Source organism: Cetorhinus maximus, chromosome 1, assembly GCF_964194155.1.
Source record: "Cetorhinus maximus chromosome 1, sCetMax3.hap1.1, whole genome shotgun sequence".
Lineage (NCBI taxonomy): Eukaryota > Metazoa > Chordata > Chondrichthyes > Lamniformes > Cetorhinidae > Cetorhinus > Cetorhinus maximus.
This window is the reverse complement of record NC_135879.1, coordinates 163138632-163161253: the sequence shown is the minus strand read 5'-3', so window position 1 is coordinate 163161253 and position 22622 is coordinate 163138632. Positions and strand designations below refer to the sequence as shown.

Sequence of the window (22622 nt, the reverse complement as noted above, 5' to 3'; positions counted from 1 at the left end):
CTTCTCTCTCTCCCCCCCCCCACCCCCCCCCCACCACTCCCCCCCCCCACCCCCCCCACCTTAGACCTGCTTATATTTCACCTCTCTCCTAACTATACTCAGTTCTGCCGAAGGGTCATGAAGACTCGAAACGTTAACTCTTTTCTTCTCCACCGATGCTGCCAGACCTGCTGAGTTTTTCCAGGTAATTCTGTTTTTGCTTTGGATTTCCAGCATCCGCAGTAGCTTTTAGCTTTTTGTTTTTATAATTGAAACGTTAACTTCGCTTCACATTTCAAAAGAAATTAAAGAGTGTAAAGTGGTTTGGAACATCCATCCAACTTTGTTTCTAAATGGGATCATGCTGCTGCTGGGTGGTAATAAAAAGAAATCGGCGCGCAGCTTTGTTAGTCCCCGTGATTTTGTGTTGTGGGAATTGAGGATTAAGAACAGCCACACTCGGTCCACCCAGCACTTACCTCCTGGTGGACTCGGCTCTCCTCACCCGCAGAGGCTCATCGCAGCCGCTCTGACGAGCTGCCAAAAGAGCGAGCATCGCCGTAAGGCCCCGGCCATCCACATCAAACCAGCGGACGTCTTACCCAGGCATCCGCTGACATGACACCCGAGGCAGACGGTGAAAAAGCCTCCGACCGCAGCTAGACTGGCAACCGCCGTTCACATGACAACAGGCGCCGCCATGTTGGGAGAGAAAGGGACGTCGCAAAGAACCAGTCTCTGATTGGCTGTCATATTCCAACGCACCAATAGGTTCCTGTGATGCTGGGAGGAGCAGAGAAGAAACTCCAGAAGTTTGGGACGTAGGTTAAAATCTCGCCTGTTCGGGGCCGAGACGGCAATGAATCAAGTCCGTGCGCTGTTGCGGAAAATGTTTGGGCTGGTTAAACATCACATGGGGACTGATCAGTTTGGAAACAAGTATTATTACATTCCTCAGCAGAGAAACTGGACTGGTGAGTATTTGTTACTGTCATCGCGAGTGCGGGTTTTCTGCTCGAAACCCTCTGCAGTGACCGGATCGGCATTAAATGTGGATTTATTGTAACGTTCAATGTCTCATCCTCAGTTTGTGAAATTTGGTGCCTCCCAGCAGGATCTGGGATGGAGTTCAATTTTAGAGGGATTAAAATATTTGAAATATCGTTCACATTTTACTGACTTGTGAGCGATCTTGAGATGCGCTCAGGAAACGCTCCGTAATTTGTTGTTTGTCTTGTTATAATTTCACCAACCCTTCAGATAAGCCACGTGCAAAAGTCTAAATTTCCACACTTCACTCCAAATTTTAAATCCCTACTGTTCCTCAGCTTAGAGATGAGATGCACGAGTTGATGTGCCAACTCTGCAGGAGATCACTAGCTAGGTGAGTGTCTATGGACGTATGGATTTCACGATGGCATTTGATCAGGTTCTGCAGAAGGGGTTATTATAACCCAGTGACATACATCGGTGATTGGTTGGGTGGTAAGAGACAGAGTAACAATGAATTTTTTTTCTTATTTCATGGGATGTGGGCGTCACTGGCTAGGTCAACATTTGTTGTCCATCCCTAGTTGCCCTTGAGAATGTGGTGGTGAACTGCCCTCTTGAACCATTGCAGTCCATGTGGTGTAAGTACACACACAGTGCTGTTAGGAAGGGAGTTCCAGGATTTTAACCCAGCGACAGTGAAGGAACGGCGATATAATTCCCATTCAGGATGGCGTGTGGTTTGAAGGGCAACTTGCAGGTGATGGTGTTCCCATATGTATCTGCTGCCTTTGTCCTTCTAGGTGGTAGCAGTCGTGGATTTGGAAGGTGCTGTCAAAGCAGCCTAGGTGAGTTGCTGCAGTGCATCTTGTAGATGGAACACGCTGCTGCCACTGTGCATCAGTGTTGGAGAGAGTGAATGTTTAATGTGGTGGATAGGGTGCTGATCAAGCAGACAGCTTTGTCCTGGATGATGTTGATTTCTTGAGTGTTGTTGGAGCAGCATTTATCCAGGAAAGTGGAGAGTATTTCATCACACTCCTGACTTGTGCCTTGTAGATGATGAACAGGCTTTGGGGAGTCAGGAGGTGAGTCACTCACCACAGAATTCCCAGTCTCTGACCGGCTCTTGTAGCCACAGTATTTATGGGAGGGTTTGAAGGGTCAGATAGATAAGGTGTTTGGAGGTTTGTGCATTCTCGCCATCACCTCAACTTTGCCTGTTTGTGTCCCTGTTGAAGCCTGTCGATCTGTTCAGTGCCTCCCTAAATGAACCTTTTCCATTTTGATTGGTCACAAGCCTGGGACTCCCATGAGTTGGGGGGAATGTTTGATCTCTTCACAGATACTTTGATGGCATCCCTGAAGTGTTTGCGTTGCCCTTCCTGGGAGTCTCCTTTTGCAATTGAATTCCTAGTAGAACAATTGTTTCAGGAGTCTGGTGTCAGGCATTAGAACGACGTGTGCTGTATGGTGGGTGTGGTTTTGAGTGATTAGTACCTTAATGCTGGACATGTTGGCTTGGGAGAGGATGCTGCTGTTAGACCACCCTTCTTCCCAGCAGATTTGGAGGATCTTGTAAAGGTACTGCTGGTGGTACTTCTCCAGTGCTTGCTGTAGGTTATCCAAGTCTCTGAAGCATAAAGGATCACCAGGACCGTAGTCTCAGGTTTGATATCCTGGTCCTCAAACACTTCTCCTCCAGTGGGCCGAATGCTGAGCTGGCACATTGGAGGTGATAATGAATTTCATTGTCCATGTCTACCTTTGTCGAAGGGAAGCTCCCAGGAAATGGAAAATGACCCACGTTTTCCAGGATAATTTTAATTGATTGGAGGAGATTGTGTTGTGAAAGCTGGTTGAAAGAGGACCTTAGTTTTCTGGGTGCTGAGTGAAAGACCCATTTTCTCATATGCTCCAGAGGAGGAGTCAACCATGATCTCAGTTTCTGAGTGAGCACATGCAAAATGTTTTCTGAATACTGAAACTCAATGACTGAAGTTGAAGTGATTTTGATTTTGGATTGAAAGCGATGTAGGTTGATCAGTTTCTCTGCTATCTGGTAGATTATCTCTGCCTGTGGGTAATTTGCTAGAGGTGAGGTGAAGTATCACGGTGAGGAAAATGGAGGAGGGTTGGTGCAATGACAGCTTGCATGTCATCATGGAGGAGATGGAGCATGGCGACAAACTTGAGGGCAGCCAAAATTGAGGAGGGTGCTCCATAAGTTGAGGTTGACAGAATCAAAGGCTTTTGTGAGTCTGAAAAAGGCCATGTGCACTGGTTGGTGCTGTTCCTTGCATTTGCTGTGCAATGAAGATCATATCTGTGGTGCTTCTCTTTGGAGGAAAACTGCATTGCGACTCTGGAAGGGGCTCTTCAGCCACTGGGAGGAGGCGATTCAGGAGGATCCTTGCAATGATCTTCCCTGTGGCAGTTAGCAGGGAGATTGCTGTGTAGTTACCACAATCGGACTTGTTTCCCTTCTTGAATATAGTCACGCTCAAAGTGTCCCCGACATCCTCCGGCAGGCACTCTTCCCAGATGAGAGATATGAGATTGTGGAACCGTGCCAAGAGTGTAACTCCGCTATGTTTCAGAATTTCGGCAGGGATTCCATCTACTGTAGAGGCCTTGTTGTTCTTCAGCTGTCGAATGATGTTTTCAACTTCACTCCAGACTTGGGTGCTTGGATATTAACTGACCTGTAGATGGCTCCCCAATGAAAGTAAACACTGCAGCAATTACACTCCATTTTCTTTTGTATTACTTTGTTACCAACAGAGACCCACAAAACATTTTATGGTCAAAATAAATGGGAATACAAAAGTGAGGAATTGATACTTCAGTTGTACAGAGCTTTGGTCAGAACTCATCTGGAACACTGTTCAATTTTGGCATAAAATCTTAGGAAAGTTATGTTGGCCTTAAAGGGGGTATAATGCAGATTCACCAGAATGACACCAGGGCTCAAAAGGGGTATGAGAACAGATTACATAACCTTGAGTTTAGAAAATTGAGGGGTGATTAATTAAGTTGTTTGGAATGAAATAAGGATTAAATAAGGTAGATGGGGCAACTATTTCCTCTACTGGAGGATCCAAAGCAAAGGACTAATAAAAAGGAAGCTAGACATTTGGGAGTGAAATTAGGAAGTTTTTTTTTACGCAAAGGTTCGTGGAAATATTGAGCTCCCTCCGCCAAAGGGCTGTGGATGCTGAATCAATTCCCAAGAGTCAGATTAATAGGCTTTTGTTCAGCAAGGGTATTCAGAAATGTGGATAAATGGAGTTGAGGTTCAGATCAACCATTGTTTAATTGAATAGCAGAATAAGCTTAAAGGCTGATTTTTCTTGTTGCAGACTATCAGGTTGGATAATAATGCCAGTAATGAACCTCCCCAACTGTTTTCAAAAATAAAAATGCCTGTGCTTATAGAGGTATTGTTGCTGTAACACCGTTGTATTGATAAATTGATCAAAGTACAGGCTCAAACTGTTACAAGCCGCTATTGAACCTTCAACATGATTAGGCAGAAGACACTGATCGTGAGAGGATCACAAGCAAATAGGAGGGCTTCAACACCTGCCTGCAGCCAGAAATCTTCAGCTTGCTGAAGCGTATTTCAGCTGCTCTCCTGCTTTAACAGTCATGTCTAACATCTGTCCCAGTCTTTCCACTCTCGATTAAACTGCATGAACTCAAAGACTAACATTGTTGGTGTGGGCAAACACATGGCAGATGCAGTATAACGTGGACAAATGTGAAGTTATGCGCTTTGGTGTGAAAAACGGAAAGGCAGAGTATTATTTCAATGATGATATATTGGGAAATGTGGACGTACAAAGGGATCTGGGTGTCCTTGTACACCATTCAATGAAAGTAAACAGGCAGGTGCAGCAAGCAATCGGGAAGGCAAATTGTATGTTGGCCTTCATTGCAAGAGGATTTGAGTTCAGAAGTAGGGATGTCTTACTGCAGTTATAGAAGGCCTTGGTGAAACCACACCTGGAGCATTGTGTGCAGTTTTGGCCTCCCTATCTAAGAGAGGATATATTTGCCATAGAGGGAATGCAGCGTAGACTGATATCGGGGATGACAGGACTGTCGTATGAGGAGAGATTGGTTTGACTGGGCCTCTATTCACTAGAGTTTAGAAGAATTGAGAGGCAATCTGATTGAAACATATAAAATTCTAACAGGGCTAGACAGACTGGATGCAGGGAGGATATTACCCCTGGTTGGGGAGTCTAGAACCAGGGGCCACAGTCTCAGGATACAGGACAGGCTATTTAGGACTGAGATGAGAAAAATGTCTTCACTCAGAGGGTGGTCAACCTGTGGAATTCTCTAACACAGAAAGCTGCGGAGGCCGGGTCACTGAGTATATTCAAGAAAGAAATTGATAAATTTTTGGATATTAGGAGCGTCAAGGGGTATGGAGAGAAAGTGGGAATATGCTTTGAGATAGACGACCAGCCATGCTCACATTGAATGACGGAGCAGGCTCGAAAGGCCGAATGGCCTACTCCTGCTCCTCGTTTCTATGCATCTGTTGTTATTCTTGTTAACTAATATTGCAGGATCACCAGCTACGACAGGAATAGTCACTGCACATAATTATTTCAAAAAGGAATATGATTTTACTTAGTTACACAAGTTCTAATCACCACCCTAATGAGAGTTTTTATTGCCTGTTCTCAATGATCACTTGCATCCTATGATGCTCCTAGGAGGTGCTCCACCAATGGTTTTAAGAATGAATGGTAGATGGCTGATGTGACTCATTCAAGGGCTCTGAGATGTTTGTGGTTGGTGACTTCACGGAACTTGGACTGAGAGGTCTCAGTTGCAGCAACTTGATGCCTGCTGAGGTTGGCACTAAGATTGCGAGGGTGATAAGGGTGCAGATATATCGTCATCCTAAGAGAGAGCACCATTGGAAGGAATGCTGTCCAAAAATTCTGCTGTGTAAGGCCTTCACCTAGGCCATCTGCTTTTCTGCCTGATCACTTTTGCCAGTGTCATTATTGGCTGTGTCCTTAATCTTTGCAGAGTTAGCAGTGTACTGGGATCTCCTCCTGTTCTCATACTTTTTATTTGGCCTTGTTTCACCTCCTGCAAAATGAATGGCTGTGGGTTAGAATATGACCTGTTGAACAGTTTTGACCTTAGTACGGAGGAAAAATCAGCAAATGTGGATGAGAGAGAAATCATTTTGAATGCAGTAGTTTCTGTTGATTGTGATTGGAGTAGAGGAATGGGAAATGGGACAGAGAATAGTTGATTTGGAGCTCAAATAGGGTTGTGCTCTGCTCTGCAGAGAGTGTGAATCATGCAAGTGTGAGTGATGCAAAGCCCATCCTGGTGAGATCTTTAATATTCCTCCCTCCAATGTAGCCAGGTCCTTGGAACAGTGTGATGGCATTGATTTACTCAACATTCTTGCTGGCTAATTTAATGGGGCACCTGCCATCCATGGGAATGGAAAAGGACCTGCTTTCTTTTAGTTTGTTTTATTAGCATCTCCATGGTTGCACCAGAGAAATGGGGTGCACTGGATGTCATTGCTAGCTGCTGCTTCAATAACCTGTTTTCCCATGATATTGTAAAGTAAACATAAATTAACAGATGAACCATGGTCTTTAAGAACTATAAATTACCCATGGGATAGCAGATACAACAGAGACTATCTCACTGTGTTGGTAGGCAGTCTACTCTGCCTGTAGGTCCCTGTTTCAGCTACATAGGTCATCCAAGTCAAGTTCCAGTCCCTTTCCTTCCAAGAGTTACCCCTGCTTCTCCACAGGCAGCAGCTTCCATATATACAGAGTTCCACCTGTGCAGTCTTCCTTGCATAGTGTACTTCCTTCTGGAACCTTCTCAATTCCCCTCAGCACTTCTGCTTCTCTTTCTGTCTGCATCTGTGTGCTCATCGCCTTCTGTTTCCAGCCCTCCTGTCTTGTAGCTCTCCTTTGTATTTGGCCACATGGCTTCCTTAACTTGCTTCCTCTTGGTATTTTTTCCAGGTCAAGGATCGCCATGTCAGATGGACCAGTATTTCTTATTATCCAAGAAAATTACAATTGATCCTTTTTGTAAAATTCTTTCATGGGATGTGGGCATTGCTGGCTAGGCCAGCATTTATTACCCAGCCCTAAGTGATAAGCCACCTTCTTGAACCACTGATGTCCATCTGGTGTCGGTACCTTGCCAGCAATGCTTACATCCCATGAACCAATAGATTTTAAAAAATCACTGGACTATTCAGATGCAGGAAAATTGGGTGGCTTTTTCTTCTCTCTAGCCCAAAGGATCTAATGGTTGATTGTAAGGCTACTTGTGTTGCTTGAGGTGAAGGATCCAGACTTCCTTGTCTGCACAGCTCAATATGCATCATGCCTGTGGTCCTTCCCACTGAAACACCTCATTGAAGACTTTTAACCAAATGCATAGTTTATCAATTTTATTATTCTCTGAATGTATACTGAAAATACTATTGCAATATGGTTTGTATTTCTGGTAGCATAACAGACACAGGAGCATATTTTCCATCAATAGTGTTATCATTCATTGTTTGTGCTAATTTGAATGATGGATGAGGAGGAATGAATCTATGAATTCTGTTCCACTGTAATAAACATGGCATTTCTGTCCAGAAGATGGCAGCATTTTCAAAAGAAAAATGCTGATCCAAAGGCAGATAGAAAATGTTAGTTTGGTCCGCCATACTTATGTAAATTTGCTTGTCATACAAAGTCATTTGCAATTGCATATCAATAAAACATTTATTAATGCAGAATTCTGAATGTCTGATCTTTGCAATCACAGTTTGAAAAAAGCAAGTCAGTGCTTTGGTGTTCAGTGCTTTTGTCCTATAGCTTGAAATTTCCAAGCATTTTCTTACCTGCAAAATTTCCCAACCGAACAACAATTAAGATACTTTACCTGACCCTGTTAAATTGCAGAAAACCAGTTGGCTAAGAATGATACTGGAGTCAATTTTTACTCAGTCTTACTTTTATTTACTGAGTGAACCATTACAAACATTTACACCTTAACTCAAATCCCCCACAATTTCAATGTGTCTCTTCATATGTGTTCTGATAAACCCCAGTTAATGCCTTCCACCTGAATTTCATTAAACAATAGTTATACAGTTTACTTACCAGCAACTAGATTTTGTGACTGCGAGGGACACAGGTACAAGTAGCAGCAGAATATGACACTTCTCATTATATGGCAGAATATCCCTGTCTACTTCTGCCCTAATTAGTCCTTCATTTATCTTCCTGGGGCAGGTACACTATCGGCATTTTGGTTTTTCATGAGACATGTCTTACTGACATACTTTAAACCATTTGTGTGTTTTATTGATTATCTCTAAACCCTTTGTAATTCCCAGAAAATAGTTCATTCACGTTGTTACATAAACATGTTGTACATGTTTTATATTTAACAAGCATAGTGTGCATAGAAAATTTACTTCTAGATCAGCTTGGCGTGCAAATTTGCCCTTGGGGCTTGGGCAGAAAGAAAATGTTCATAACAGATAGATTTACTTGTTATTTCAATTGCCTATGCTCATGATAAGAGTACTCCTGTTCTCTTGACGACTTGATGCATCATGTTTTGGTAATACTGCAGTCAGTAAGGTATTTTTTCAGTGAGAAGGCAATTGGTTAGTCTGCTACAGTAGTCATCTGGGCATGAGTTTCAATGGTATTCTTTGAATTTATAGTGCAACAATATTGGGCTATGTAGTTAAATTGCTAATATAATAGATTTAACCCGAATATTTAGCAAATATTCTTCACGTATCTTCATCCACCCCAGCTTACTCCTAGTAATAGTGTTGGCATTTTTTTCCCTATCCTGCTGTCTTAAATCATCTGACATCAGGGTTAGAAAATTTTAATGATGCTGTCTTCGCTATTGTCTTCAAGGTCTGTCTTCACTTTTGGTGCTGTGTGCATTTTGGTTGTGCTGCATATTTACCATTTCAGCAGAGTAACAGCTGCAAAGTTGCTTGTCTTATGAGGAGAGATTGAGCAGTTTAGGCCTATACTCAGTAGAGTTTAGAGGGATGAGAGGAGATCTAATTGAGGTATATAAGATGCTAAAGGGGATAGACAACGTAGACGTGGAGCAGATGTTTCCTCTTGTGGGGCATTCTAGAACGAGAGGCCATAGTTTTAGGCTAAGGGGTGGTAGATTTAAATCAGAGATGAGGAAGAATTACTTTTCTCAAAGGATCGTGAATCTGTGGAATTCACTGCCTCAGAGTGCAGTGAATGCCAGGATGCTGAATAAATTTAAGGAGGAGATAGACAGATTTTTAATTAGTAATGGGTTGAAAGGTTATGGTGGGGAGAGGGTGGGAAATTGGAGTTGAGGCCAAAATGAGATCAGCCATGATTGTAATGAATGGCAGGACAGGCTTGAGGGGCTGAATTGCCTACTCCTGCTCTTTGTTCTTATGTTATCTGCATCTATTAATCCAACTGATTATTACTACTTAGCCCAGATCTTCCGGTCTCTGGATGGTCGTACCCTGGAAGACACACTGGGGTGGCAGAGAAACTAAATGATTACTTTGTGTCCATCTTCACCGAGGAAGACACCCCTCGGATGTCCCCATGCACTGAATATACAGGAATTGCCCAGGAAGTTTTGACTTCCGTTGAGCAATTAGCCTGTGTCTGGAACCCTGCGAAACTCTGAGTCTGAGTTAGAGACTTTGGATGGCTCCAACTCACTGAGCAGACCCAGGAAAAGTTAGAAGGATTAAAACCAATTCTAACTCCTAGGTAACTATACTACTGAGCCCCCCACGACACCACCGCCCCCCCGCCAACCAAACTATTGCGCCCCACCCCGACCACCTGACTACCCCCTTCAGCCACCAGATGACTCCACCACACTGTCCTGACCTGGCAAGAAATGTGGAGCCCCAGTGCAAGGTAAGTAAATAGGATTGGAGTGGAGTGGCGATCAGACGGTGATTACCGCTCCTTGGAAGATTCAACCCATGGAATTTCTGTTTACTGAAGGTTTAATCTGTCAGTTAGAATAATAATGGTCGTAAATTATAGAGGCTAAAATTGATTTTGAAGATTCATCAAAGTAGATTGAGTGGGCAGAATGAAAAGAATTATTAGTTCAAATAGTCGTTTGGTAGTACAGAACTCGAGTATTTCTGAAAAAAAGATATGCTGTTGAAGCTTTTCATCTTGTACTCATCAGGACAATTTACAAGAATACCAAATGTAAAGGGAATAACAATCTCTACCGCATGAGAAGAGAGTGCTGATTGTTTGGCAAGTGGACGCTGGTAGAGATGTTGTCATGGAGAATGCATCGATTAACTGATGACTGACAGTTAACTGCCAAGCTTTGTTTAAATTCAAACCAGGCAGGTTGCCTCTGATCAAGGCATTGTCCTAGGAATGAACCAGAGACTGGCTATCGCCTATTTTGTTTAGTTGGAAAAGGTGCAATGTGTGTGCATGTTCCTTCTGCCTGCAAAGGCCAAGGCCCTGTGTTAATATGTGTAGCTTCTGACACACATAAGTGAGTCACACTGTGTACTCAACTGATGATCTTAAATTGGTTGTCAGTGTAATTCTAAGACACTCAGGGTTGTTTAGCAAATGTTGTCCAATTGTGGAATTGCATCTAATGTTGGACACTAGGTTTTGAGTTTTGCAAGCACGGCGAGTTGTGTATGGTCAGTACCTTGCCTGTTGCGAACAGCCAAAGGGACATGCTGTTGATACGATCCGTCATTCTTTGGGATGTAGGGCTTACATATCTAGCATCACACTGGCACTGAAATTCATATACCATATTACTCATTTGTGAAAGGCAGAATGTCTTTTTGGCTTGGTGGAAGCATCATGTTAGTGGCGAACCCCCCCTTGTGTTGTTACTGCATAGTAGTAGCATGAAACAGCTAGCTGCACCTGTTACTCAAATTTTTGAGATACTTTACCCTTCCAGGGTAATCTGAGGTACACTGGGCACTTTTTGGAATTGAAAGTGGCAGCCGTAGACCAATTCATGAATTTTCTCACTGTATATCGTGCAATGATCTGATCAGGTTAGCCATTATCTTTCAGGATGGCTCTGATGTGCCTGATTTCAGCATTAAGCCTGCACAGTGAGCAAATGGCATGGGGCCCTATTAACGAGGTTGCCGATAGGGCCAATCTTATAGTGCGTGACCCATTCGTTCCTACTCTCTGTTTTCTGCCTGTTAACCAATTTTTAATCCATGCCAATATATTATCTCCTATCCCATGTGCTTTAATTTTGCTAACCAACCTTCTGTGGGGGACCTTATTGAAAGCCTTCTGAAAATCCAAGTACACTGCATCCACTGATTCCCCTTCATCAATTCTGTTAGTAACATCCTCAAAAAAACTCCAACAGGTTTGCCAAACATATATTTATGAATAGGAAATCATGTTGACTATGCCCAATCAGGTCATTATTATCTAAGTATCCATTTATCACATCCTTTTATAACAGATTGCAGCATTTGCCCTACTACTGATGTAAGGCTAACAGTTCTCTAGTTCACCATTTTCTCTCTCCCTCCCTCTCATCTTAAATAGTGGGGTGTCATTTGCTACCTTCCAATCTGCAGGAACCGTTCCAGAATCTATAGAATGTTGGAAGATGATCACCAATGCATCCACTATTTCCATAGCTACCTCTTTCAACACTTTCTGGATGTAGAATATCAGGTCCCGGGGACGTATCAACCTTCAGCCCATTAATTTCTCCAATACAACCTTCCTACTAATACTAATTTCCTTCAATTTCTCATTCTCCCTAGTCCTTTGGATTTCTAATTCCGGGAGATTCCTTGTATCTTCCTCGGTGAAGACGGACACAAAGTAATCATTTAGTTTCTCTGCCATTTGTCTATTCCCCATTGGGCATAGTGAACATGCATTTATGAATGGGAAATCACGGTTGACGAACCTGTTGGAGTTTTTTTTTGAGGATGTTATTAACAGAATTAATAAAGGGGAGTCAGTGGATGTAGTGTACTTGGATTCTCAGAAGGCTTTCAATAAAGTCTTTCACAGGAGGTTGCAAAATTAAAGCACATGGGATAGATAATATACTGGCATGGATTAAAAATTGGCTAACAGGCAGAAAACAGAGAGTAGGAATAAATGGGTCGTTCTTGTGTTGGCAGGCTGTGACATATAAATTCTCCTGACTCTGCCTGTAATGGACTCACAATTGTCTTAGCCAAACATTTCCTTTTTTGCATACCTATAGAAGCTTTTACAGTCTGTTTTTGTTTTTGGCTAGTTTACATTCAAATTCTGTTCTCTCTCTCTTTATCAGCTTCTTGGTCCACCTTTGCTGTGTTCTGAAATACTCCCAATCCTCAGGTTTACGACTGCTTCAGGCAACTTTATAGGCCTTTTCTTTTAATCTTAATCAATCCTTAACTTCCTTTACTAACTGACGGTTGACTGACTTTTTGGGTTTTTGTGCCTTGAAGGAATGTGTAATTGCTGTAAACTATGTAAGAATTCTTTAAAGACCTTCATACCTTTTAATGTACCTCAGCCAATTTTCTGCTCATGCCTTAATAATTTCCTTTGTTCAAATACAAAGGGCCCTGTCTTTTGCAGACTGAAAGAACATGTACACATATTGCGCCTTTTCCAACTAAACAAAACGAGCGACAGCCATTCTCTGGTTCATTCCCCAGGGCAATGCCTTGACCAATCAGAGTCAGGCTGCCAGGTTTGAATTTAAACAAAGCTTGGCAGTTAACTGCCAGTCATTAGTTAACTGTGCACTCTCCATAACAACGTATCTATCAATCAGAGTCCACTTGCCAACCAATCAGCACTCTCTTCTCATTCAGTGTAAATTGTTGTTTCCTTTATATTTGGTATTCTTGCGAATTGGCCTGATGGGTGCAAGATGAAAGGCTTCAACAACATCTTTTTTTCAGCAATATTTCCAATTATTAGTTCCTTGGTAGTACAGAACTTGAGTATCGCTGAAAAGAGAGACATGTTCTGAAGCTTTTTGTCCTGCACTTATCAAGACAATCACAAGAATGCCAATTTCAAACAATTACAACCATTTATATTACAGGAGAAAGGGATGCTGATGGATTGGCAAGTCGGCTCTGATCGGCTGAGGCATTGTCTTGGAGTAATATAAATTGTTATGTAGCAGCAGTATTCAAATTACTAGCTCCTGCCTTCTGAATCCTTATGTGACTAAATTTGAAGAAAGAACACAAAACACTGTTAACATTAATAGAATCATTGAATTATTGAACGGTTACTGCATAGAAGTCAGCCCTCATGTCCATGCTGGCTTTCTGCAGGTGTGCTCTGGTTCTCGATCCTTCCACCAATGGGAACAGTTTTTCTTTATCTCCTCTGTCCAGACCCTTGATAATATTGAACACCTCTATCAAATCTTCTTTCAACCTTCTCTAAAGAGAACAAGCTCAGTCTCTTCAATCTATCCTTGTAACTGAAGTCCCTCACCCCTGGAACCATTCTTGTAAATCTTTTCCGCACCTTCTCTAATGCCTTCAGATCCTTTCTAAAGTGTGGTGCCCAGAATTATACACGCTACTCCATTGAAGCCAAACCACTGTTTTATAAAGATTCACAATAATTTATTTTCTTTTGACTCTATGGGCACAATATTACAGGCCCTTGGCCTGCAAAGTGCCTGGTGGGGGACCATAGAGTAAAAATGTTTCCTGAGTGGCCTTTCAACTGCCCCCCCCCCCACCGACACCCTAGACTTGCTCGACCCTGTAAAATTGCAGACGAGTCCTAGAGTGGCCACCTGCCCTCGCCCCAATTGAGGTCCTTGGTGGCACTTAAGGGCTGCTTCCCGCCTGGCCTCAATTTTGAGGTTCTCCCCCACCCCAACGTTTGTGGCCCATGGATGTTTCTTCCCACACATGCCTCTCCATCAAGACCCCCATTCCCCTCTTCCACCCAGGCCTCACCTCCCCTCCCCACTGCGAGACCCTTGCAGTTACTTGGTCTTGGACTCCAGGACGTAGAATCTGGGGACTGTTTGTAGTCCCAGCCCTGGTAACTGCTGGTACTGCTGGGACTGGAGCGCTGCCGGAGGTTCTCTGAGGTGAGACCTCTTCCCAGGTGAGGGGCGAAAGTCCTATCTCTACTCAATTAACGCTCCTTGTAGTCTTAAATGGCTGGGGGGCTGCCATGATCGGTGGGGATCCATTCTCTTCGCGTGGCAGAGCTGGAAACTTTGGTATCCAATAAATTCTGTCCTAAAGCCCAGGGTCTTGTGTCACATTAACTGCTTCTCAACCTGTCCATCACCTTCAGTGATTACAAATACTCCCAGGTCCCTCTGCTCCTGCACTCCCTTTAGAATTGTATTCTTTTCTTTCTATTGCTTCTCCTGTTCTTCCTACCAAAATATATCTCATCACACTACCATCAATTAAATTTTATCTGCCATGCGGCCTTTCAACCAGCTTGTCTATTTCATCTTGAAGTCTGTCACTATCCTCTTCACAGTTCATAATACTTCTAAGTTTTGCGTCATCTGTAAATTTTGAAATTGTGCCCTGTACACCCAGCCTAGGTCATTAATATATATCAAGGAAAGCAGTGTTCCTAGTATTGACCCCTTGGAATCCCACTGTATACCTTCAGTCCTAAAAAGAACAATTCACCACTACTGTTTCCTGTCACTCAGCCAAGTTTGTATCCATGCTGCCACTGTCCCTTTTATTCCAAGGCTTCAACTTTGCTGGCAAGCCTATTACATGGCACTTTATTGGACACCTTTGGCTGTCCACCTATCAACTGCATTAATTTGTTGACCCTCTCTGTTACCTCAAAAAAAACTCCCAAGTGAGTTGAACACTATTTGTCTTTAACAAGTTGTGCTGGCGTTCTTTAATCCACACTTGTCCAAATGACTGTTAATTTTGTCCTGATGAAGTTTAGGCACATGACCTATCATTTTGTTTTACGATGGCATATCAGTCAGTTAAAATACAGACTGCTACATTGAAGTGCTAATTATGTATGAAGAGTTTGGCTTCATTTACAAATGTTTCCTGATCCAATTGGTTGTGTGTCTCAGACATTTTAATAATTTTATTTTGTTTAACAATAATGTGCCCCGTTTTTTTTTGCTGTTTGCAATATAGTTTATTTTAATATATGTGGTTACAACAAGGAAACAGGTATTCAGCACAACCACACTGTACCAGCATTCACCTTGCACAAGATCAACGATGAATCACAATCCTATAAGGAAACTTTTGAATGTTCCATTTGTTTCTGCATAGAAGTGAGAACAGGTAATCAGATGCTGTTATTTTGCTTCAGTCCTGCTATGATTATCTGAGTGAGGGAACCATTAGTTTGTAATAAAGTTTACTTCACCCTCCTGCCATGCTGTGTTGTGCTTAAAGTGATAAATTACTCTATTTCACCAGAGGTGGCTTAATAGCACTTTATTACTAGGTCCAAGGTGGATCCATTTGTAGCCATGGAAAAGATAAAATTTCTTCAGTAGGCAAATTTTAAACAGTTACTGTGAAACTGCAAAGGTGGTGGACTTATGTGCCAAGTATAAAAGTGAACCACTAGCAGGGATCTGGGTGGTATCTATTTTGAAATGTCATCAGCATCCAACGCAAAGAGTGGATATGCCTTAAACTCCTGCACATTTTCGCAATACAGCCCATATCGCCTGCTTGATCTCTTGCATCCAGTTATAAGGTACTAGTAAGTAAAACATGCATTTGTGGGTGAAAAATTCAGGCTGACTACTAATGCAAGTATAGCATGTCATGGCTAAAAAGGGGCGGTCGATTTATATGCTGAGTATATGCAAAACATGATTTTTGGGACCGGGAAAAATGTTGCCATTTTATAAGCCGACTTATATGCCATGATTTACAGTAACTTGTACTCTGGCTTCTTTCTATTTAACTGTAGTTCTGCACCTCAACTAATGCAGTAAAATTGTTTATTTCAACGTAACGTTCAACTTAACTCAACCACACTGAGCTTGCAGGCATTTAAGTACCTTCAAATGTTTTACCTTGTTAAAACGCTATATAAATATGAGGACTTGTATTACCAAGTTAATACATCACACTGGTATGCCTTCTCCTGAAGAAGCAGTGCATCTGGTTTAACTGTTTAGTAATTATGCCACAAAAGGCATTTTTTCATTTGAGACAAAAATGGCATATCTTATATTAGACATTGGCCCAGGCTTTGCTTTGATAGCGATGGTGAAACGATCAGCACTCGATGTCAATACTCCACTGAAATTGACAGAAACTTCAGGAGTTTGGGCATGTGCAAAATAACGTGGAAATCCGATAATTGCTTTCAGTGATCCCACGCTTTCCGCATGGTACGTTGTAGAGATTGCCACGGACTGCTAACTCCCTTGAAATCATGAGTTGACCAGAAATTCCACTCTAACACTGTTGGTTTTGCAGTAAAAACCCTTGAAAAGGTGAACTAGGTTTTTAACCATGTACTAACTTCATAATTACTGCTAAACACCCTCACTGGCCCTGAAAAGCTAACCTTATAACTATGGAATATGAAATTTCAGCTCAATGATTTAAATCCTCTTTTTAAAAAAAAGAAGCATTCTTTTAATAAAGTCTATTTACTTTTATTTTAACTTCTAAAAACAATCAATCATTTATTTATCTGAAAATTTAAATTAAAAGTGAGGAATTTTAAGTGCTTTTATTTTCCTTGTTTGCTTTACGTGTGAATACTTCAATTTGGTTGCCTACCAGCTTGCTGACATCACTGCTGCTGCAGTCAACACCCTTGATTTGACGCCAGATTTACTTTCTGTGGAGAAAGGGTAAATTCCTGCCATTGAGATTACTACTAGATTTTTGTAAGCAGCCTCTTTGAAGTCAGTCCATTTGCCCTTGATTTGACACTGGCTGCAGATTCCAGGCCATAAAGAATGGTGGCTTCACCCCAATTGTACAAAAGGAACAAAGGATAACAGTTTTAGTGCAGTTTTTCTCACAGGTTGTAGCATAGTCCACATCAGTTACGCCGCCTATTTTAAATCAGCCAAAACGTCAATGTTGTTGCTTCCAACTTGGTTATTTCTTTTGGTGTTTATACACTACAGAGTACCTGCAAGCACCTAAAAACAACAGTATGATTGCAAAAAAAATTGTGGCTTTGACATCTTGTCAAGTGTAATCCATTACAAAGTATTTTATCATGTTTAAAGCACAACATACTTGCAAGTTGTTGTTCAATTGCATTTCTAGGACACATTTGGTACTGTGTTGGGACCAGGGAATTCAGGTTGCATGGGTTTGGAAGTTACCAGAATAAGAAACTGCAGAAGACCATGATGTGCGTATTGAATGAGTATTAAGTAACTGATGTGTGCTGTCATACTGGTCTAAATGTAAAAATGTTTGTTTTGATTTTTGAACAATGATACTTATGCTGAGAGAGTTTCTGTTACAGTCTAAGAGATATATTAGCATTTCATAGGAAGAAAATCTGAAAAGTGAGTGAAAAATGTCCTTTTGAAGCTGGTTAGCATACTTTCTGTGGGACATTAGTTGGCTTATTTATTGGATTCTTTAAACTGTTACAAATTTCACTCAGGTTTTGGAGGACTTTATTCTGTCTGATTGTACTGTCACTCCAATGTTCTACCCTCCCAGTGATGTGGCACTGTGGCTGTTGAGGGACACGAGTTACTGCCTAATGACATGGCTCATGAGGTTCCTCACTGGTGCATGCATGTGAGCTTAGTGCTTGGCCTGCCACCCACCCCCCCCAAACCACCCACCCATTGCACTCATGTTCGAGGTTAATATCAAGGCTGTTTCTGAATTATCAGCAGCAATGCATGGTCTGTTCATCTCAATATTGGGACCTTAAAATTGAAAACTGGCTTATTTAAAATCCTATCCATGTTTGTTTTTCAGGATCTGATTTTTATGAAAATTATTGGAATTTGAAGTTGTGGATCCAGTGTTACAATTGATCTTATAATGGAAATCGCACACAAGGCTCTACCATCTAATTATAGAAAGCGTGATATTGCTAGCACAATACCCCTGTCTGTAAAATACAACCATAAATTGATATAGTGCCTTTAGCATAGTAAAATATCAAGGTGCTTCACAGTATGTAAACAGTGGGGATAAATCTCACAAAATGTAGTTCCATAAAATTGACCCTGTTGTGATTTAGAAAAGCTATGAAACATTTTTAAAAATTCATTCACAGGATGTGGGCGTCGCTGGCTATGTCAGCATTTTTATTGCCCACCCTTATTCCCCTTGAGAAGGTGGTGGTGAGCCGCCACCTTGAACCACTGCAGTCCATGTGGTGTAGGTACACCCTCAGTGCTGTTAGGAAGGTAGTTCCAGGATTTTGACCCAGCAACAGTGAAGGAACGGTGATTTTGTTCCAATTTGTCCCTCTGCAGAATTCCCAGACTCTGACCTGCTTTTTTAGCCACAGTATTCATATGGCTGGTCCAGCTCAGTTTCTGGTCAATGGTAATCCCAGAATGTGACATTAATTTCTTAATTGTAGTGTAGTGCAGTACTGATCAAAATGCATTCAGATACATATATGCTTACATTTGAGCAGAAATACTGGTATCTTTGATATTCAATATGTGCAATGCAGAAGTGATGTTAGTTAAACTGTTTAATCAAAAGTTCTTGGGTTATTTAGATCAATACAGTCTTGAATTTATTTAAAACAACACATTACTTCCAATGCAGTGCATACAAATTTGTGGTATATAAATCCAATAATTAATTGGGCAACAGATGCTCAAAAACAAGATGTCATGATATTGAGGAATATGTAATCTGCAGGCTGTTCATTCTTTGCAACATCAGTCTGTAGACTATTTTGAATATCATATTAATACTTATCTTCTGTTAATATATACACACAGCATTAAGGTGTGATTACATTGCACATATACCCCATTAGAATCTCTTATGTTTTTCCTGTCGTGCAGAGTTTATCATCTTTGTAAATTTTAACATGCTTTGTATTTGGTGACTTCAGATGAACTAAGATTGTAGACATAGGCCTGAATTTTTCGCTTGTTGGGCGGGCTTGGCGGGGGCGGTCAGGAACCCAACCGCTGCCCACGATCAGCTGCGCACTGCAATTTTACACTGATGGGCAATTAAGGCTCGCCCAGCGTAAGACATGGCAGCGGCAACAGTGAGAAGCGGGGAGACGGGAGCTCAATGTCCGCTGGGTCTAATGACGACCCGGTGGCTGATTCAATAGTGGCACAGGTAGTCCCTGAAAGGCTGCCATGAGGGACGCAAACTTGTCATGATGGATCCGGTTGCTAGTGGACACGGCAGGCGGGAGGGCAGGTCGGCGGAGCAGTTGGCCCCGCGTTTCTCTGACAAGTGCCTCGCTGCCCTTCTGGAGAAGGTGGCAGCACGTGAGAAATCCCTGTCCCCAGGGATGGGAGGAGGTGGCAGCCTGGGTCAGTAACCTTGATGTGGTGCGATACACATGGGTCCAGTGCTGGAAGCGCTTCAATGATATCTTGCGATCGGGAAAGGTGAGTACCGTTTTGGCATGGGTCACTTAGCACAGCAGTTAAGAGCTGCCCATGCCCCCCTTGGACTTCACAGGTCTTACAGTGTGAATGGCAAATGTCATAGAGGAAGCATCTGGGCAAGGGGTGAGCTCTGGCTGCTTGGACTGAGTGTCTTGCAGCTCCAGGGTCACGAATCAGCTGAGCCCTGTGAGGTGTTCCCCAGGTGGGGTTGGCCAGGCAGCAATGGCGATGCAGGTACAGAATGGACTAATCAATACCCCTCTATCCTTTCAGGAGAAAACATCCCATAACAATGCCAAGAGGTTGTGGATTGGCGGGGCACCGCCCCACATACTCATCTTGACCTAATATGAGCAGGAGACCATGGAGCTGGAGAGGCGCCATGCACCTAAGTCAACCAGCCACAGTGAGGTTGGGGTGCCACAGGAAAGTAAGAGTGCAGTGTGCTGAGGTCAGAACGTCTATCATTGCAACTGTTTCACTGTAGTCTCTATATTGATATGAGCCTCGAGCTTGTAATCCCCATTGATAACGGAAAGAGGAGGGTACTCTGATGCATATCTCCGTCTCATCTGAGTGCAGGCATGCACAATAACAGTGTAATGACTTCAACTAATGACATGCCCTTGTTCTTCCTTTCAGGCTCACCAGCAGCCCATCAGGGTGAGGAGCCTGAAGGCCCACTCCTGACCCCTGAGGACAACACCCAGCAGAATGCACCTGCATCACGCCCTCTCTGCCAAACAGGCACTAGCGCAGATACCAACACCTCAGTGGGCATTAGATTGGCGGCTAGTATCTCGGAGCACACTAGTGAGGGCACTTCACACTCGCTTGAGGTGCAGACGGAGGTAGAGAGTGCCCAGGGCGCCGGCAGTCGGAGGAGTGCTGGGGACCAGGACAATGCTCAGCCGATGGCTGATGATGAGCTTCTGGAGTTGTCCCTGAGGCAACAGATGCTGGACATCTAGCAGGGTGTGCGGGAGAATCTGGCAGAGATACATGTGGGAATGTGTGCCATGTTCTCTGTTGTGGGGGAGTCCTTGCGGAGCATGAGCAATGCAATGACACTCATGGCCGAGTGCAATGTCTCCTCCATGGAGAGAGTGGTGACTCTCATGGAGAGGTTCCTCCAAGAGCTGAATCAGGGGTTCCTGGGGATGGGCTCAGACCTGCAAGCCCTCATACTGACAATGACCTCAGATTGCCACTGTCAGTGTGGGAGATGGATTGGGCACCCAGTATCCCAGGTAGGTGCCTTTCCATCAATGGTGAGCATGGAGGCCCAGAGAAACCTCACGTTGGCACACGAGCTGCCTGCCATCTCTGCAGGCTCCTCTCAGGGTGCTCCAGATGAGGGCAGCAGCTTCTCCGCCCCTCTGCCAGTGACTGTGGCATCCAATGAGGCTGTGGCGACTGGAGAGGTGCCAGCCGTAGTACTGGCCACTCCCTCCCAGGCGAGGTCAGCACAGGCTTCACGGGCCAGAGGACCTCTGCCAAAGTCATCAAGGCAAACAGGACAGCAGAGTGAGCAGGTTGTCTCCAATGCTGGTGCCAGTGAAAGGGGAGAACCTAGACATAGTGTCCACAAGTGCAAACATAAAACACCTTAATCACAACATGGCCTGAGCATGGGTGATACTTATTTTCCCCACTTTTAATTTAATTCTTAATTGGTGTGTTGGAGAACACCTCTGAATTTCATTTGTTAACTTTATAGCAGGCACCATATCATTAAGTGTGTTTTTGTACAACAAGCCTCTGGGTGCTTCATTTGTTCTGCAGGTGCAGGGTAACCCATGATGTTATGAGTGACTTGTTTCTTATTAAACTTTATTGCAATGGCACATAGTGCATGTTGTTGACCAAGCAAATGTTCCTGTCAGGGATCGAGTATGGAGCCTGCAGCCCTGGCATGTGGTGGTGGTTTTTATTTGGTAGGCTAGCTGAAGGAGCGTTGGAACAAAGTGCCCCTGGACGTTGTTCTGGTCAGCTTCTACGCCCTCAGTGTTATCCTGACCGTGCTCGTCGTCGGACTCACTACTAGACTCATCGTTTATTGCCTGAGCAGCTGCGTCAACATCATCTTTCTACACTGCGCCTCCCTTTCCAGTGCCAGATTGTGGAGAGCGCAGCAGGCAACCACTATCAGTGACACATGATCTGGGGGAGTATTGGAGTGCACCCCCTGAATGGTCCAGGCATCGGAAGCGCACCTTGAGAAGACCGATGGTTCTCTCTACCGCCGCCCTTGTGGAGGCGTGGCTCCTATTGTACCGCTGCTTGGCCTCTGTTCTTGGGTGGCAGAGAGGCGTCATGAGCAACCTTTTGAGGGGATAGGTCTTGTTACCCAGCAGCCATCCATCCAGTCGGGCAGGAGCACTGAATAGCCTCGGCACCTGGGAGTGTCTCAAGATGTAAGCGTCATGGGAGCTGCCTGGGTACCTTGCACAGACTTGCAGAATCTGCGCCCTGTGGTCACACATTATCTGCATGTTCATGGAGTGGAAGCCCTTCCTGTTGACGAAGGCACCCGGCTCACCTGCTGGTGCCTTGATGGCCATGTGTGCACATGATTGCACCCTGGACATGGGGGAACCCAGCAATTGTTGCAAAGCCTCTGGCTCATTCTGCCTGGCTGGCTTCATCTGTACGGTAGTGAATGAAAGGCAATGCACACCTGAACAGAGCGTCTGTAACCTGCTTGACACAAGTGTGGACAGCTGATTGGGAGACACCACAAAGATCACCCACCGACCCCCGGAAAGAGCTGGAGGCATAGGAGTTGAGGGCAACTGTGACCTTCAACGCCACTGGCATGGGGTGCCCACCCACATGGTCAGAGCTAATTTCAGGGCCGATCCTCTGACAGATGGAGGTCACTGTCTCTCTTGAGCATTACACCTCAGACATATTGAGGTAGCTGCATCGCTGCCTGTAAACCCTGGCAGCAGGATAGTGGCATCTTCTGTGGCCCCTTCCGCCTTGGACTTCCTATTGGCCCTGCACCCCTTGTGCCTGTGCCTCCACTCCCA

At 43.6% G+C, this 22622-nt stretch overlaps 2 protein-coding genes across 4 annotated transcripts in view; one reads left to right on the top strand and one right to left on the bottom strand.

The window, feature by feature from the left end:
- Positions 1-703, bottom strand: part of ercc8 (excision repair cross-complementation group 8) — a 69302-nt gene extending 68599 nt beyond the window's left edge. For 2 of the 3 annotated variants that reach the window (XM_078549267.1, XM_078549277.1), the window contains exon 1: positions 459-703. In XM_078549267.1, the coding sequence (XP_078405393.1) occupies positions 459-535 (77 nt within the window). In that variant the 5' untranslated portion in view covers positions 536-703. The remainder of the gene's footprint in view (positions 1-458) is intronic. The other variant, XM_078549286.1, reaches the window with a different exon arrangement.
- A 40-nt stretch (positions 704-743) lies between these two features.
- The window catches only part of ndufaf2 (NADH:ubiquinone oxidoreductase complex assembly factor 2), a 185376-nt gene continuing 163497 nt past the window's right edge, over positions 744-22622 (top strand). Inside the window, exon 1 of the mRNA XM_078549299.1 lies at positions 744-953. Coding sequence (XP_078405425.1) covers positions 839-953 — 115 coding nt within the window. The 5' untranslated portion in view covers positions 744-838. The remainder of the gene's footprint in view (positions 954-22622) is intronic.